Source organism: Silurus aristotelis, assembly GCF_946808225.1.
Source record: "Silurus aristotelis genome assembly, chromosome: 18".
Taxonomy (NCBI): domain Eukaryota; kingdom Metazoa; phylum Chordata; class Actinopteri; order Siluriformes; family Siluridae; genus Silurus; species Silurus aristotelis.
This window is the reverse complement of record NC_139591.1, coordinates 5903804-5921251: the sequence shown is the minus strand read 5'-3', so window position 1 is coordinate 5921251 and position 17448 is coordinate 5903804. Positions and strand designations below refer to the sequence as shown.

At 37.6% G+C, this 17448-nt stretch overlaps 1 protein-coding gene across 37 annotated transcripts in view; it reads right to left on the bottom strand.

Moving 5' to 3' along the window:
• The window catches only part of dlg2 (discs, large homolog 2), a 247569-nt gene that overhangs the window by 169462 nt on the left and 60659 nt on the right, over window positions 1–17448 (bottom strand). For 4 of the 37 annotated variants that reach the window (XM_083568182.1, XM_083568200.1, XM_083568202.1 and 1 more), the window contains exon 1: window positions 12937–13119. The exons of 28 other annotated variants lie outside the window; for them this stretch is intronic. In XM_083568182.1, coding sequence (XP_083424308.1) covers window positions 12937–12966 — 30 coding nt within the window. In that variant the 5' untranslated portion in view covers window positions 12967–13119. Of the gene's footprint in view, window positions 1–12936; window positions 13480–17448 lie in introns of those variants that run through there. 5 more of the 37 variants (XM_083568217.1, XM_083568174.1, XM_083568171.1 and 2 more) reach the window with 4 other exon arrangements.

Below are 17448 nucleotides of genomic sequence, written 5' to 3'. Positions count from 1 at the left end.
TGTTAGCAAATATATGCTGCGAAATGTTAATCTATGACTCACGTTTCTCTAAAGCGTGGGTGACATTTTGAAAATTAACGCTGGTTCGTTTAAACACACTCACATCGGTGTCATAATTCATGCTCGTTTTACACATCGCTGACTCCATTGCTGAAAGATTTGTTTGCTTCGCTGAGACGCCAGATCGTTAATCTGTTATTAAAACCAGATAATAAAGTATCACATGGTAATTTTCTGGTGCGTGTGTAGAATCATGGACTGAGGGGTTGCACAAAGGTGACCCATGGGTAAAATTTACACTTGGGTAAACAGAAAGGACAGAGTAGGTGCCTTGTCTCCCTGTACTCATGTCACCTAGTAATGTGTTTTTTTTGCGTGTAAGCGAGTGAAAGTGTCCTGAATAGATTAGATTAGAATAAATTGTACAGGGTGTTAAGCACACAGTGAAGTAAAACTAGATTATGTTTCAAGATGCTTTATAGTCTTTAAATCTATATAAAATAAGAAAAACTGTTGCCTAAACTAGTGGAAACTGATATAATCAACATTTTTTTGTCTGTAATACACAAATACTCTGTCTGTACTTGTATACTTGTATTGATATACAATACTTGTATTGATTGCCACTTGTGGTATCTACTTACTCATACAGTTCAGTGTCAGTTTAACAGCAAGCAAAATGTGCTGAGTACATTTATATTCTTTTCCCATAAACTGAGTTTGTGACAAAAATGATAATAGCAGCATTTACATACAATATAATACAATAACACAATATAACATAATAGATCATAGTACATAATAGATCATTTGAAGGCAAATACTTTTGTACTTTTAATCAAGTAATACTGTATGTAGTGTATCTGTACTTTAACTCAAGTACATGGTTTGTGTACTCCGTCCACCACTGTACAAAATATATTACAGCCTATTCTCTGAAAAAACGAACTAATAAGTAATGCCAAATATTTGACCACAATACGATCCTGGAATCATTCGTCCAAAGATTATGGGTGATATTATTTACATACAAATTACACACACAAGGCTACTGTTCGTCACTGTGCCATGCAACCAATAGCTAAATGGCAGTTCCAGGATGAATAAAAACACAGCTTGAAAAAACTAACACTGACTTACCAATAGAACAGAAACATATCATTATTGTATAGCCACAATGACCTCATTTCATCGGACATAGGCGCCCCATTAGCACGATCTCTGCCAGAGTTGACCAGCAGAGGGCACAACATGACAGAGGATCCACCAACAGCTGCTCAAATACACAAGTTTATACCACTGACATCTGTTTAAACACTTACAGCGAGTTGAAACATAAAACCTTACAAAACACTTAAACGACAGATATATGCAGACCACCAACATCATGAACAATAAATAATATTGGCACTGAATATTAGTGGGCCATCTGCAAAAGATAAGATAAGATAAGATAAGATAAGATAAGATAAGATAAGATAAGATAAGATAAGATAAGATAAGATAAGATAAGATAAGATAAGATAAGAACAGAAAAGATAAGTGCTTTACACTTTTCACATGTACTTTACATCACAAATAAATTCGGTCTTCACATATCTCAGGGATGCTGAAAATGTTAGAGCACAGGGTCAGCCATGATACAACACCCCTGGAGCACAGAGGGCTAAGGGCCTTGCTCAAGGGCCCCAATAGTGGCAGTTTGGTGACGTTCGGGTTTGAACCTCCTTTCAGCCAGTAACCCAGATCCTTAAACACTAAGCTCCCAACCTCCCCTTGCTGATGTAAATAACCTACATCAGCAAATATAATTACATTTATAGATGCGAGTTAGAACAAACTGCAGAAGCTATGACATTTTCAAAACCAAATACCTTACAGTACATGCAGTTCAACCCATCACCTCATATAAAGACAGACAGAAGACTACAAATCCACTAAAATAATTATTATATACTCTAATAATATAATTATAATAACACAAAAGGTTATAATAAAACAAAGGCTGGGTTTACCTAAAGCATTTTTAAATTCATTTATGACTCCCCTGCATCTCTTTGTTACTTTCATTACAAATGTGTGTTTATGAGGATGCCTTTAGAAAACAGAATCTCGGTCAACATCTCTCATAGACCTCAGGGGCATCTGAGGGCTGCAATAAGACTTGTGTGCTGGGAAGATCTGACTATGTTAGACAAAAAGAAAATCGAAAAATCTTTTGAATGGTCTTATGCCAGGTGCGCAACAAATTTTAAAAATCCCAGAAAATTCCTATAATCCTAGGCTTAAATCTGTAGTCTTTGATCGCCGGTTTGACATGTTCACAGATAGCCGATTAATGATTATTGCGATAATTTCTTTCCTCCCATGAAATTCTAGCAGTGTCAGAAGATTTCAGACTCTTTCAATAGGAGCGGTTGGTTCCCCAGTGGGAGAACCAAAAAATAATCAATAGCTACACTCACAAATAAATGCATCAGGAAATGCTTTCACCTGAAGCACTTGTATTTTTTGTAAGAATTTTTAGTGCCCAGGTTCTGTGAATGTCCTCCAGTTTCTTTGATTTTCTTTAACATCCCGTCATCCCGCCTAGATGTCAGTATGTCCATATACAGTTCTGTATGTTGTCCGGCCTCCTTGTCAAGGTGTGTTCCTGCTTCACACACATGTTCAGAGAATATGCTGCGGATACCCCCTGACACAAATACAGCAGTGAAGCCTGATTTTTTAATACAAATGTATTACAGTAAATGATACAACTGTGGAAATGCTTGTGATGGAAAAATCAGTCTATTGGTCTAATGTGGTTTAGTTTAGCTAAACAATCTTATGGAAAAGGAGAGCAATGATGGATCTTCAAGGAACTAAACACTGTTCCCCTTCCTGCTCAAGATTTAAGCTTCATGGCCATATTTTCTCATACATCAGCATCCTATCTCAGAGATCTCCCTGTCTGTACCGAGGTAAAATATAAGGGAAACATGCTTTTGCTTCTTTATCCGAATGAAGCATACCTTCGAGTAAAAAGCCCTACAAGGCCATTAATATTTCAGCATGCGTTCAGCACACAAGGAAAATTCAGCTGAAAGCACATCTGCTAATCTGAAATCCGCGACTACACTACAGTGACCCAGAAAGCCAAACAGCACTGCTGCAGTGAACCAACTCCATAAAGCCATTTATTAGCCAACTAGCAAAAAGTTAAATGCTAACTTCCAGCTCAAAGCACTAGTGGTGTAAAAAATTTACCACAGGCTATAAGATATACAGTAACAATATGTCTATGGTGTTCAGAGGGAAGACCCACCTTCTCCGTTTCACAGATTTCCATTAAGAAACCACTTTTTTTTTTTATCCCCATGCAGCAAATGCTTCAAAGACCGTACAAAGGATTACCAAAAACCCATCTCCACACGAAAATGTGTTTTATACAATACCCGGACAGAGGCCTTTAAATTAAGATGTTATGTATTTCTATTTTATATTCACAGCTGTGAGAAATCATTACCACAGCTAGTTCTATTTTAGAGCCATTTCTTTTTATAAATTAGTTTTGTATATTGTATTTCTACCTGCAAAATAGCAGAAGAGTCTATAAGAAGAGTTTTTCGAGTCTATAAAAAGATAGATTTTATGGGAATTAGCAAACAGAGCTGCTGCAATAGCCCTGCCTTTTAGATCCTGAATTCATGTCTCAAAGGAGGCATGGGCTACACAGCCAGCGGACATCCAAAGTAGAACGCCGTATGAATTAATTACTTTTGGATTGGTTGTAGAGCTTGTTTAATTACAGCAGGAAACCAATTTAATGTGAGCTTGGGGAGTCTGAAATCCAACCTGAAGTAAGTGTAGAAGACGTAGCTTCAAACGACGATGTCTGAATTTGGTTGTTTTTCACGTTTCTATTTGGCTGCATACAGTCTATTGACAGCCAGTCATGTGCCAGCAGAGTTGTGCTTAAAATTATGCAAATAGCTTCAGTTAATTTCAAAACATCAGAGTATGGAAAAACAGGATCTCGGTGAATTGACGGGAGTGGGTGTTAATGCCAGACGGGCTGGTTTGCGTATTTTAGAGCCTGCTCATCTTCTGAGATGTTTTACACATGCCAGTCTCTACAGATGACAGACAGAATGCCCTGTAAAAATAAAAATAAAAAGATGGCAGTGAGTGGCAGTTCTGTGGGAAGAAACAAGTTGAAGAGAGGGATGGGTGATGTTGGGGGTGCAGATGCATCACTTAAGACTGCTAAAAGACAAGGTACAAGACTTACATTTAATCAGCGATTCTGCTACCCTTGCAGCATTTGCATATGTAATGCTAACCTGCACACATCATTTATCTCACCTGGATGCGAAAAAGAAGTGATTGTTTGTGATGAGTTGTTTCAATCCTTCTATTCTCAGCTTTATAGCCTTACTGGGACAAAGAGTTTCAAATATTTCTGGCGACAAGCTGAAGAATCTTCAAGGCTGCAATCTCATTGACTATTCGGACTATTGTTTAAAAGCACAACTGTGCACTGGTTTGTGATGGTAAAACACAGTATAAACACTGTTCAAAAAAAGTTTAAACGCTGTGGCAACAATAAGGTCAAATTTGGATACTGAGCAGAGGAGTTATTTGCCCTGTCACCCAGAAATCACAAGATGTGATGATGATGATGCTGCTGCCGCTGATGGCGATGATGATGATGACCCCCAAGCTAGCAAAATTAACAAAAAACAACACAGCGGATTCACGTTTATTATTATATAAAAAAAATACCAGGTTTTATTTATTTATTTTATTTTGTTGTATTTCTCCGCCACACCTTAAAGGCCGGTCCGTGAAAATATTGTCTGACATTAAATTCGGTCCGTGGTGCAAAAAAGTTTGGAGACTGCTGTTCTATAGCATTAACAAAAGTAAGATATTTGACTTGAAAATGTAGTGAAGTTAAAGTAAAGGCCTTGAATGGAAATACTTTAATAAAGTACAGATAAATGGAAAAGCGAAAGTACAGTAATGAATAACATTTACTTCATTACTGTCCACCACGGATTTTGTAATATATTATGTCCTTTCTGAAATTATATTGTTTTTAGAACACTGTCCAACTCAACCAACACTAAGTAGTAGATTAGACATAAAAAAAACAATCTCCTTTAATTTGAGGAGACTTTAACTTCACTACATTTCAAAATCCAACCAAATCAAAAACCATATTTACTGTGCTCTAAGGGTACCAAAATCTTACTCCCATGAATCTTTCCTAATTTAACCATAATCAATAGTACATAGCCTTTACAATTATATTGTAATCCAGCATTGCCCATGAGGAAGATGTCTTGGCTACTTTTATTATTATTTTTTTCTTTATTCAATCTCATGGGAGTGTTTTAGGTCACCATTGATTCGGGGTTTATCATTAAGGGTCCAAACCCAGGTGTCTAAAAAGTATTGGTATTGTGACTACAACAAAAAAAAAGCAAAATTTATCATTTAAACATGTCCCTCTCAAGCATTTATTTCAAGTGGGTATGGACTGTAAGAAATACACAGACAGGTGCAGGGTTGTGTACCTGTAATAATGAAAGAAAAGATTCTTATTACAACAAATCTAACTGAAAAGTGTTTTAAATTGAACATATTGGCAAAACATAGGATGTTCGTCTTTACAATGTTGGTGTTCTATCTGTAAAAAAAAAAGTAACCAACCAAAACATGAATAACGTTTATTGTGAATAAAGGTGTAAAGTGGTTAAGGGTTTAAATATAGCAGGGGAGTATGTAAAAAAAACTTGAATGCCCCTCCGAGACATGGATAAGCTGCTTCTACATGAACAAATAAATACTAAAAAATAGTTCTGCGGCTTTACAGCTTTTAAAAAAGCGGCTCTTAAGCGCAGGTTTCCCCCGTAACACTTCCAAAAGCTCACTGTTATGCGCACACATACACACACGTACAGCCTTGTCATTCTTTCCATGACAAAACATCAACTCTATCATGGACACAGTTTTCTAAACACTCGCACATCGTCTCTCCTAAAATACAAATGAAGCATCTTTCATTGATCGCAGTGAAGAAACCCTGGCGTAGATCTAAGCACAAAAACTCTGTCACTAATCATAGACTGTTCCAAGCAATTATCTCCTTAAACAGCGAGCATGTGGAGGAGCGTCTGAGCTGTCACTCACAGCAGCTCGGCTGACAGCTAGTGAAGCTCGCTAGTTTTGTTCGGAGCTCAGGGCTCTGTGCCTGAGAAATTTCCCTGACATAATGTGAATGCAAATGTGCAGTGAGCTCTGCAGTGGGCCTTTGCTCTAAAATCTGCAAACACACACACACACACACACACACACATACACACAAACAAGCACACACACACAAACATGCGTGCACACACACACACACACACACACACACACACACACACACACACACACACACATACACAATCACAAATACACACAGCCTGAGGTGCTCAGCAAGAGACAGCCAAACAAGGCCTGATTCAAATAAACTTGCAGCAGCAACTCCAGAAAGTTGTGATTCAGAGACTAAGCTCCAACTGCAAAGCTCTGCGGCAGTCCGAACACAGAACCCTGCACGCTAAAGGACACACAGCAGGTCGGACAGACACAACCTTCCTCCCACTGTCCTGGTGTGTCACAGAGTTTAAAATAGACTAATGTTTTCACTGACTTTAATTACAAAAACAACACATGCTCAGAGTTGTGAGCTCGTAGGAGGAGATAAAAAAAAGCCCAAATATCTGTTCAGCCACTGGAAGCACTTAATTGATGTCGTATTAAAAAAGATTAAAGCAGTGTCGGGTAAAACACCACTCCAAAGATATAAACTGATCACAGCAACTCTTGAGGTTAGAAGACCTGCACCATTCAGCATTCACATCATTTAGACCCGGTGGGCAAAACATCAATAATTTATTTAGCAAAAGCAAAATAGTGGCATAACTAATTCGGCATTAACCAAAGCAACCGTGTTTTTTAAACTTGGAACGTATAGGAAAGTCCAGGCATGTTTGTGTGTATTAAATAATACAAGCCTGGCTTTCGATATGGCTTTGGGAGCAAAAGAGTACATATTTTAGTACATTTAAACATGATTGTGTTAAAAAGGTGTTCAATAAGAGCTCTGGATGAGCACAGGAACATCAATTACAATCTGCTAAACTTTTCAAAATACAGTCTACAGCCAACAATTTGTGGACACCTGACCAGAACATTCAAATCCGATCCTTTACTAAGTTGTGTGTGGAAGCATCCTTGGCTTTCATAATAAATAAAAAGCACTTAAAACAAATATAATTTTTAACCTTTTTTATTTATACAAAACCTGTTATCATTAATTTTATAGATTAACTTAAATAAGCATATTAAGTCAACGCTAAAAATATACCAGATATTATTATTATTCCTTGGCCATGGCCACCTAGCTGCGATTGCTGTTTTTATTTACAAACTTCTTTTTTTTTTTTTTTTTCTGATGCAATGTCACTGCACAATCGATAACCTCGGTTTCAAAGCATCATACATACATGGATTTAAAGTCTTAACATGTCACGAAGCTAGCGCTGTTTTGTACTCAGAATGCAAAATAATGTTGTTTTTTTTATTGTCACTGATGCAAATCAGCATTTAAATGGTAATATTAACTGGTTCCACTTCAGGTGTGTCATCTATTTTGTATCCTGCTACCCATCTTGTTTGGTCTACTAGTGTATAGGTTTGTTAAGGTTATGGAGGCCCCACCTCTAAGCCCAAGGCCTTAGAATATTGCCTACTCTGCTTATAGATAGTTCCAGGCCTGTATCTAAATTAAGCGTGTATTGGAGATAATATTACAAAAGGTGTAAAGAATTTAAGTCCAATTTTTTGGGAAACATAATGCTTGAAAATTAAATGCTATACGTTTTAATATAGGAATGTAAGAAAGTTTTCAAACTGACCACTCCACAGGTTTAAAAATGCTACACTGATTTAAAATGTGTGTAACTGGTGTTTGAGATGAAAAATGTTTTTGGACGGGGCCTCCAGGGCTTCAGTGCAGGTCTCAGCAGTTGTAACAGCTAAAAGTAATGCTGTAGTGGTTTCCAACAATGGAATATCTTCCTTGAAGGAGATTTTTTTTTATCAGAATTGAGAAACAGTGCTTTTTGGTTTATTCACCTTTACAAATATGATTTTTTTCTTAATAAATACAAATGCAATCTCTGCAAAACTGGTATGGTCCAATTCTAATAAAACTCTTTAAAATGTGCTGGTATGGAAATTCATTCCAAGCTGTGAACAGTTACTCCATCTTCCAGTGATCAACTCAAATAGGTGAAACAGAGGTAATAACAGAGCAGCAAACCAATCCCCCATGAGCTTATCAACAACTGACCCCTAATAAGATGCTTATTCCAGTCTATTAGAGGAGTCTTAATGAGATTAAAGTATGTGCTCAGGTGCCCATATATAGAAAGTCAATTCACTGTGCCAACATCCCTGAATGAACAAATAGTTTTTTCCTTCCAAGCCACCCCCATTCCATTCCAGCTTCTTGTCTGAAGACATACCTGGTTAATTTTTGTGCCTACAACTTCATAAATTAATAAACATACAAATGAGATTTACATCCATAGAGAACTGCGATAAACTTGGATGCTGCTAATAATATCCCGTCTCTCTTGTGTGATTTATTGATATAGAAGGAGGATTATGGTTAAGTTTCATGGTGCTCCCACACTTTTTCTGCTTTCTGACTCTCCCTTTTACTTACGCTGTCATAGCAACACCCATGGGAGTCCCTGTTTACACAATAATTACCAAACACACCCTGTCTTGGGTATTGTACACACCTATCATATAGAACAATCTGTTATTTCTGTCTGGAGCTGTATGCTTGCTTCTCTTGTGTCTGATGTGATGCTGATGCAAGATTCTGTGACACTGGGGTAAGATGCTAATACAATAAGCCCATAGTGGGGTTTTTTCTTACCTGCAAAACCTGTATGATTCTGATGCACTACAGCTGTTGTGGTTCCTTCTTTTTTAGGACTTGCTGAAGAAACCGTGGATGGCCCAGAGACAGAAACCTCCCAATAAATGTTGCTGTAAAAAACTATTGTAGTAGATTGTATATTGTCTTATTAAGTCTTTTCACTATCATACAATAAATATCCAATTTCCAGTATGTGATATAACCTAGGGACAATGATTCCAATATTTATGTTCTTGTCATAGCAAAGTTAGATCTAGCTTTCTGTAAAACAGCTAAGCAATGAAGTTCCTTGTGCAAAAGAACAGATTTTGGCTATGGAAGTTATGGTTTTGCAATCTTGACATTCTAATAGTTATAATTTATGTCATAGGCTGCTAGAGGACTCACAGAGTTTGACTTGCATTGTAAGCTGTAACAGACCATATGTTTCCTGTACATATAACAATAAATAGTGTAGCAAGCAGTGTTGTCTACTCTCAGCCCCAGGTTCAATCCTAAACTTTGTTACTGTTACTATTACACTCTTATATGTGTATATGGGTTATAGGTGTGTGTGTGTGTGTATATATATATATATATATATATATATATATATATATATATATATATATATATATATATATATATATATATATATGTGTGCGTGTGTGTGTGTGTGTGTGTGTGTGTGTGTGTGTGTGTGTGTGTGTGTGTGTATATGAATAATTCAATATTTTTGTAGGCTGCATTCATTTATACACAGTGTCCCCAGAATGGCCTCTGGAACAACAGTTAAGTGTATTGTAACAGTAATAACAGTATCAATAAAACCCAAATAAAACCCAGGCTTAGCTGGGATTATTCAGGGAATAGTCTGTGCAGGAGTCTAGGACAAAGGTTTTTAATTTCTGGAGTGTTGTTAGCAGCACTGGACACTAGCCGACTTTCCATTTCTCTGCTGGAACACGTTACATGGCCGGGTAATGTGACTTGCAACAAAACAGCAGACGTGAAACCTTCAAGCTAACCTAAGTTTATGTGAATTCTCTAGTGGGTTTAGAAGTGTGAAGATTGGAAATGGTCAGTATTTCATAAATTATAAGTACGTTTACATGCAAAACATAAAAAAAAAACTGCTAAAATCTTAAGAGTAATATGAATTTGACAGCTACATAAGCTCTTTTATAACACATTTATAAACATTTATTCCATTCGCTGTCACCTGACAAAAATAATTTGTCATTAGGCTGATAACACATGAGGTTTTAGAAGAACACTAAGTTACGACACTTCCAGCTAACTTACATATAATAATAATTATAAGTCATGTCATGATTAAAGGTCGACCGATTCATCCGATTTGCATATTAATTGAAACCAATATTTGATTGCTGTAATAATTAGCCCTTTGCAAAAGTCCATACTGTTTTTTTTCGGGGTTAAGTCCATTGCTAAAGCGGTTAAGTAGGTTCACTGTCATTTTAAGAGTTTCTAGAAGCGAATCAGTGAAACTACATGCTGTTTGTTTTTACACATGAGACACGGAGAGCAATATATTACACACCGATCAGGCATAACATTATGACCATCTGCCTAAATATTGTATTAGTCCCCCTTTTGCTGCCAAAACAGTTCTGACCTGTTAAACATAAACAGTATTGTCTTTTTCAGCAATTTGAGCTACAGTCTGTTGGACAACTTTGAGGACAAAATGTTCACTTGCTGCCTAATACATCCCACCCACTAACAGGTGCCATGATGAAGATATAGTGTTATTTACTTCATTGGTCATAATGTTATAATTTCTTAATGTTATGCCTAGTCGGTGTATGTATTAATTATAATTGATGACTTAATATTTATATAATTATATTTATTAATATAATTAATATATCTGAATTTATATCATTTAGCAGATTTTCATGATTCAGTAGTTTTATTTTTAATCTCGTAATAAAGTTCAGTTCTATTTTACATGGAATTTATGTTTGTTTGTTTTTTCCAGATCCATTTTTAGAAACTATCGGTTGATAAATCGGTTATAAGGTTAATACCTACATGCAAACAAGCATTAATGACATGTTATAACATGCTAATAACATAGTTATAACCACTATATAGTATATGTTTTAATAGTGACTACTTTAATAACACTTAAGTGTTTTTCTCTTTTCTATATATAAGTAATAGTAATACTTATGTCAGTGCTATGGCCTTAGTAATCCAAGCTATCCAAGTATCCATTCAGTTGTTATGAATATGCATAACATGTGTATGACAGGTTTGTTTATCTGTATATAAAAGAGAAATCGGATTGGATAAGACTTTACTATGGATCTGATTACAGAGGTATACCACGATGCTCATTATCATGACACAAGCGTACAAAAAATCTTGTTTAAGTAAGGTTGTTTAAATAAGGTTTAAGTAGGAAATCTGATTCTGGAATGAAAACTGTTACTTTTGCACATGTTACAACATTCTACCTCATGTTGCCTTTTTTTGCACTTTTATGTTAACTTTCAAATAGTACCTTTCTGTGTTTATCTTCAGATTTGCACATTATGCAGTATTATTGTAATGTATATTGCACCTTTGCACGCCCATAATACGTTTATTGTGTATTCTACAATAACAGCTAACAGCATTTCATTGGCCATAGACTTGTACTCTGCACAATGACAATGATGTTGAATCAAATTTAAACAAAAAGAAAACCTCGACATTATAATGACCATGTAATCATTTTAAAAAAATATATACACTTGACAGCAGCCCATTTAAGGTAAAGAAATATATTTCCTGAAACATAGGCTCACCTTAGTGGTAAATATGAACCATGATTTTAACCATTGTATATTATATAGTTATATTAGTTGCATATAAAATGTGTGCTGTCTGGTAACTGCTGAAAACAGTTAATGACTAAAAGCCGATTATGTGTTTGCATATAAATGCACTCTGCACAATAGGATAATGTCTTATGCTTTATATTGTGCTGAGTGTGCGTGAAGTATCTGTTTTCCTCCCATGTTTACTTGTCCAATGAAGGGGTAACATGAACATTCTCTCTCTCTCTCTCTCTCTCTCTCTCTCTCTCTCTCTCTCTCTCTCTGTCTCTGTGTCTCTCACATTCACATAAGTACACTCAGCAGCAGCCAATGAAAGCAGGCCGTAATTGGAGAAGCTGTGTGAACAATGGAGATATTGTGCTAGGCAATGGAAAGATGGGCATTGGGATAAAGAATGTACTCAAAAGATATAGACTGGAACTGATCAATCGAAAGTGTGTGACCATAGATGCTCGGCTCACACTGAAAGTTTTTTATTCCCAATATAAAATTTCTTTGTGTGTGTGTTTGTGTGTGTGTGTGTGTGTGTGTGAGACAAAAGCACAAAACAATGCGCAACCACTAATAGACAAACACACAACACTACTACACACACACACGAGCCCCTCAACTGCTCCAAAGTTGAAATATTCATTGAGCCACAAGTGTACACTTCCACACTCCACCAGCTCCATCTGCTGCATTCAGAAACGAAGGCTCCTCATCGCCAGCACTTATCTGTAAGGCAGGATGAGTGTGTGAGTGAGAAATGAGAAAGGGAGAGCGAGAGAGTGAAGAAAATGACTAATGAATGTGATAGGAAAGTGAAGGAGTGTGAGAGAAGGATTATGAGATGATGACATAGCCAAGAAGCAGATGTCAGTGAGCAAGCTCTAGAGAGAGAGAGAGAAGGAAGAAAGGTTGAGGAAGGGTTTAGTCAGAAAAGAAAGAGCCAGAAGGAAAGAAGGAATGCAGGACAAACCACTTTTGCTGAAGTTTTGTTGGAGTTGAGAGACCTGCAGAATGCCAGCAAGCGAATGCTTCACCATATGCATCCTGTAAAAGCCTATTTTCTGGTCCTGTTGCAGCACTCGAACAAATCAGCTGTTTTTCATCGAGAGTGTCTCTTCTTACCTCAGAGCTGGTCTGCAACTGCTCCTGCATGGCTGTTAGTGGTGATCTCAGGCTCCAGGAAGACAGTACAGTGTGTACAGGCTCGACAAAGCAACTCCCCTCTATCTGGCCAGTAACGTGTGTGTGAGTGTGTGTGTGTGTGTGTGTCTGAGATGTGGGGCAGCCCTGAAGTGCTTTCCCATCCCTGCAATCAGCACTCTGCGGCACATAACAAAGTCCACTGCAGGAAACCCTGCCAAGCAGGAACTATTAAGCCTAGGGATAGAGTGTGAACCCGGAGATGTTTCAGTGTAACACTGAACACTGAGAATGCTACAAAGTAACACTTTTTTTCTATAAGAATTGTTTTTACAAAGTCATTAAAGATCATACTGATATCATTAGTTATGATTAGTAGACCCCCTCTTTCTGCACAAGACACATTTTTGAAGGAAGAGGTATTCCTAACCCCTCTACTGCTCATGTGGCACGATGAGGAAGTCTACACAGCCATGTTTCTATTATAGAGATCGTTGGGGGACCAGAAAAATTTGGCTATATAGTGACCATTTGAACACTGATCCCACTGATCAGTGTTCAAATCCAAATAAGGTTGAGGTCAGAGCCCTACAGCAGGCCACTCAAGATCTTCTACTCAACCCATAAACATCATACATTATATGAACAAAAGTATAGGCACACCTGACCTTTCCTGCCATATGTGGTTCTTCTCCAAACTGTTACCACAAAGCTGGATGCACAAGATTGTGTAGGATGTCTTTGGATGTGGTATAAAAAAAAGTCATTTACTTGAACTTGGAAACCCAGACCTGTTCCAGCATGGCAATGCCCCTGTGGACAAAGCGAGCTCACTGTAGATATACAGTGTGGAAAATAAGTATTTGAACACCCTGCTATTTTGCAAGTTCTTCCACTTAGAAATCATGGAGGGGTCTGAAATTGTCATCGTAGGTGCATGTCCACTGTGAGAGACATAATATATAAAAAAAAAAATCCAGAAATCATAATATATGATTTTTAAACTATTTATTTGTATGATACAGCTGCAAATAAGTATTTGAACACCTGTCTATCAGCTAGAATTCTGGCCCTCAAAGACCTGTTAGTCTGCCTTTAAAATGTCCACCTCCACTACATTTATTATCCTAAATTAGATGCACCTGTTTGAGGTCGTTAGCTGCATAAAGACACCTGTCCACCCCATACAATCAGTAAGAATCCAACTACTAACATGGCCAAGACCAAAGAGCTGTCCAAAGACACTAGAGACAAAATTGTACACCTCCACAAGGCTGTTTAGGGCTATGGGGAAATTGCCAAACAGCTTGGTGTAAAAAGGTCCACTATTTTAGCAATCATTAGAAAATGGAAGAAGCTAAACATGACTGTCAATCGCCCTCGGACTGGGGCTCCATGCAAGATCTTACCTCGTGGGGTCTCAATGATCCTAAGGAAGGTGAGAAATCAGCCCAGAACTACACGGGAGAAGCTGGTCAATGACCTGAAAAGAGCTGGGACCACCGTTTCCAAGGTTAATGTTGGTAATACACTAAGACGTCATGGTTTGAAATCATGCATCCAGAGGGGTCATGTGGTCAGATGAGACCAAAATAGAACTTTTGGGTCATAATTCCACTAAACGTGTTTGGAGGAAGAAGAATGATGAGTACCATCCCAAGAACACCATCCCCACTGTGAAGCATGGGGGTGGTAGCATCATGCTTTGGGGGTGTTTTTCTGCACATGGGACAGGGCGACTGCACTGTATTAAGTAGAGGATGACCGGGGCCATGTATTGCGAGATTTTGGGGAACAACCGCCTTCCCACAGTTAAACCATTGAAGATGGGTCGAGGCTGGGTCTTCCAACATGACAATGACTCAAAGCACACAGCCAGGATAACCAAGGAGTGGCTCTGTAAGAAGCATATCAAGGTTCTGGCGTGGCCTAGCCAGTCTCCAGACCTAAACCCAATAGAGAATCTTTGGCGGGAGCTCAAACTCCGTGTTTCTCAGCGACAGGCCTGAAACCTGACTGATCTAGAGAAGATCTGGGTGGAGGAGTGGGCCAAAATCCCTCCTGCAGTGTGTGCAAACCTGGTGAAAAACTACAGGAAACATTTGACCTCTGTAATTGCAAACAAAGGCTACTGTACCAAATATTAACATTGACTTTCTAAGGTGTTCAAATACTTATTTGCAGCTGTATCATACAAATAAATAGTTAAAAAATCATATATTGTGATTTCTGGATTTTTTTTTTTTAGATTATGTCTCTCACAGTGGACATGCACCTACGATGACAATTTCAGACCCCTTTCAGCAGTTGATGAACACAAATGTCCTCAAGTCCACTCCAAAATCTAGAGGAGCAACTTCTCAGAAGAGTGGAAGGAATTATAAGAGCAAATACAAACTAATGTATTATTTAAGGTTTTTTTATTATAAAACGTACAGATATTTCTAGAATTGTGTTTTCACTTCGTATTATGAGGTACTGAGTGTAAATTAATAAAATAAATAAATATCAATGTGAATGATTGTGGTATGGTTTGAGTGTGCATATGTCTGTCTTTGTTTTTAGAATTTAGGGCATGGGGGATTATGTACATAACAAGATGCAAAATTCCCCACGCTTTTAGATGTTTCCTCTGACAACCCAAAATAAATTCCTAATGAATAACTCAATTTATACATTTATACATGCAAGACATTTTTATGGTTAGTTTTCGAATGTAATGATTTGTCTTGTGGAATTATCATTTGGATACTACATTTTGACAAAATTAGTCACATCCTCGCTGGATAATTTTCTGCCCTATTTTATATGTGTATTCTCACAAATGGCTTTTTATTCTTTTAAATATAGATGGCAGGCTACAGGCTACATTGACAAGGAAAATGTCCATGAATTAAATCTTGCGAGGAGCACCAGAAAGGTGCTTTATACTTGTGACATGTGCTTTACAGCAAAGTGGAATTCTTTCTTTATGTATCCCAGTGATTTAAGTGGGAGTCAGCGTGCAGAGTCAGCTATGATAAAGTGCCTCTGGAGCACAAAGGGTTAAGGGCCTTGCTTAAGGGCCCAAAGAGTGCCAGCTTGGCAAATCCTTCACCTCATCAGAGGGTAGTTCATGCTATTCTAAGTGGCAACAGATACTGAGATCATTAATGATTACAGTATAAAGTGTGTAAAAGACTCTGAAGTATGATCAGAGCACTGGTTTGAGCACAGGATAGTGCTTATGAATACAACAGCAGTTGTTGGTAATCTTTAGTATTCAGGTGAGATTTCCTGTTAAAGCAAGTATAGGACTTGAGGAAGAATCATCTACAGCGGATAATTATATCCTGTGTATATTAAAAGAAATGACTCCTGGGTAAAACATAAATAATTATATTTATCACATATGGTTTAAAAAAAAAAAAAAACACTATATAACAGTGATGGAAGCACACAATCACATAGAATGTCACTTCAGCTTCCCATTTAACTAGAATTTGGGGTTTTTCCCAAACCCTGTTACTGCGTAAGGAAAAGTAAGGATTGAAGTGGTAGAATTTGAGTGGCCTGACCTCAACCCTAATGAAGATCTTTGAGATGATTTTGGAACTAAGCACCAGAGGAGTGGAAAGGTTTATCACATACACTATGAACACAAAACCTTTAGCCATATAATCTTTATGACTTAGAGGTAAAAAGTCACATGTACTTTACAGCACAGTGAAATTCTTTCTTTGCATATCCCAGTGATTTTAGGAAGCTGAGGTCTGAGTGCAGGTTCAGCCATGATACAGCCTAAGGGTTAAGGGCCTTGCTTAAGGGCCCAAGAATAGCAGCTTGGTGATACTGGGACTTAAACCCCAAAAAAACTTCTGAACAGCAACCCATACCCTTAACCCCTGAGCTACTAATTACCCCTGAAGCTTCCCAGCTTATCAGGAAGTATGGCACCCTGGAGTAGAAAGGGTTAAGTACCTTGCCTAAGAGCCTAAAGTGGCAGCTTTGTGGTGCTGGAGCTTGAACCCCTGACCTAATGATCAGTAGCTTAGAGACTTTTTAATCAATTCATTCTCACAATGATTTAAAATAGATTAGGATGTATAACGTGAACTGTTTTCTTGAATTGTCCATTTGATTGCAACCGGAGAGCATGATGGCCATTATTCATCTCTTTGACAGCTCAGTAAAAGAGACTTCTCACCTAGACATTTTCGAATCTATTTACACCATTGTGATAAAGGCATATGCATCAAAATCTTTTTGCTCCAATTCAGATAATCATGCTGCATGGAACAGCCAGCGAGTGTCTGTATCAGTACTAAAGAGATGATGAATGAAAGCACTCTCCTGGCTCACTCATATCACAGTCACCCCTCATCACCTGCTCATCCACTTCCGTATTCATACTCAGTGAGTCACACTTATCTGCTCGAAACAGAAAGTCAAGGTGTTTGAAAAGTACTTTGCTGAATGAGGCTGAACAGGTGCAGATAGAAACAAAAGGAAAAA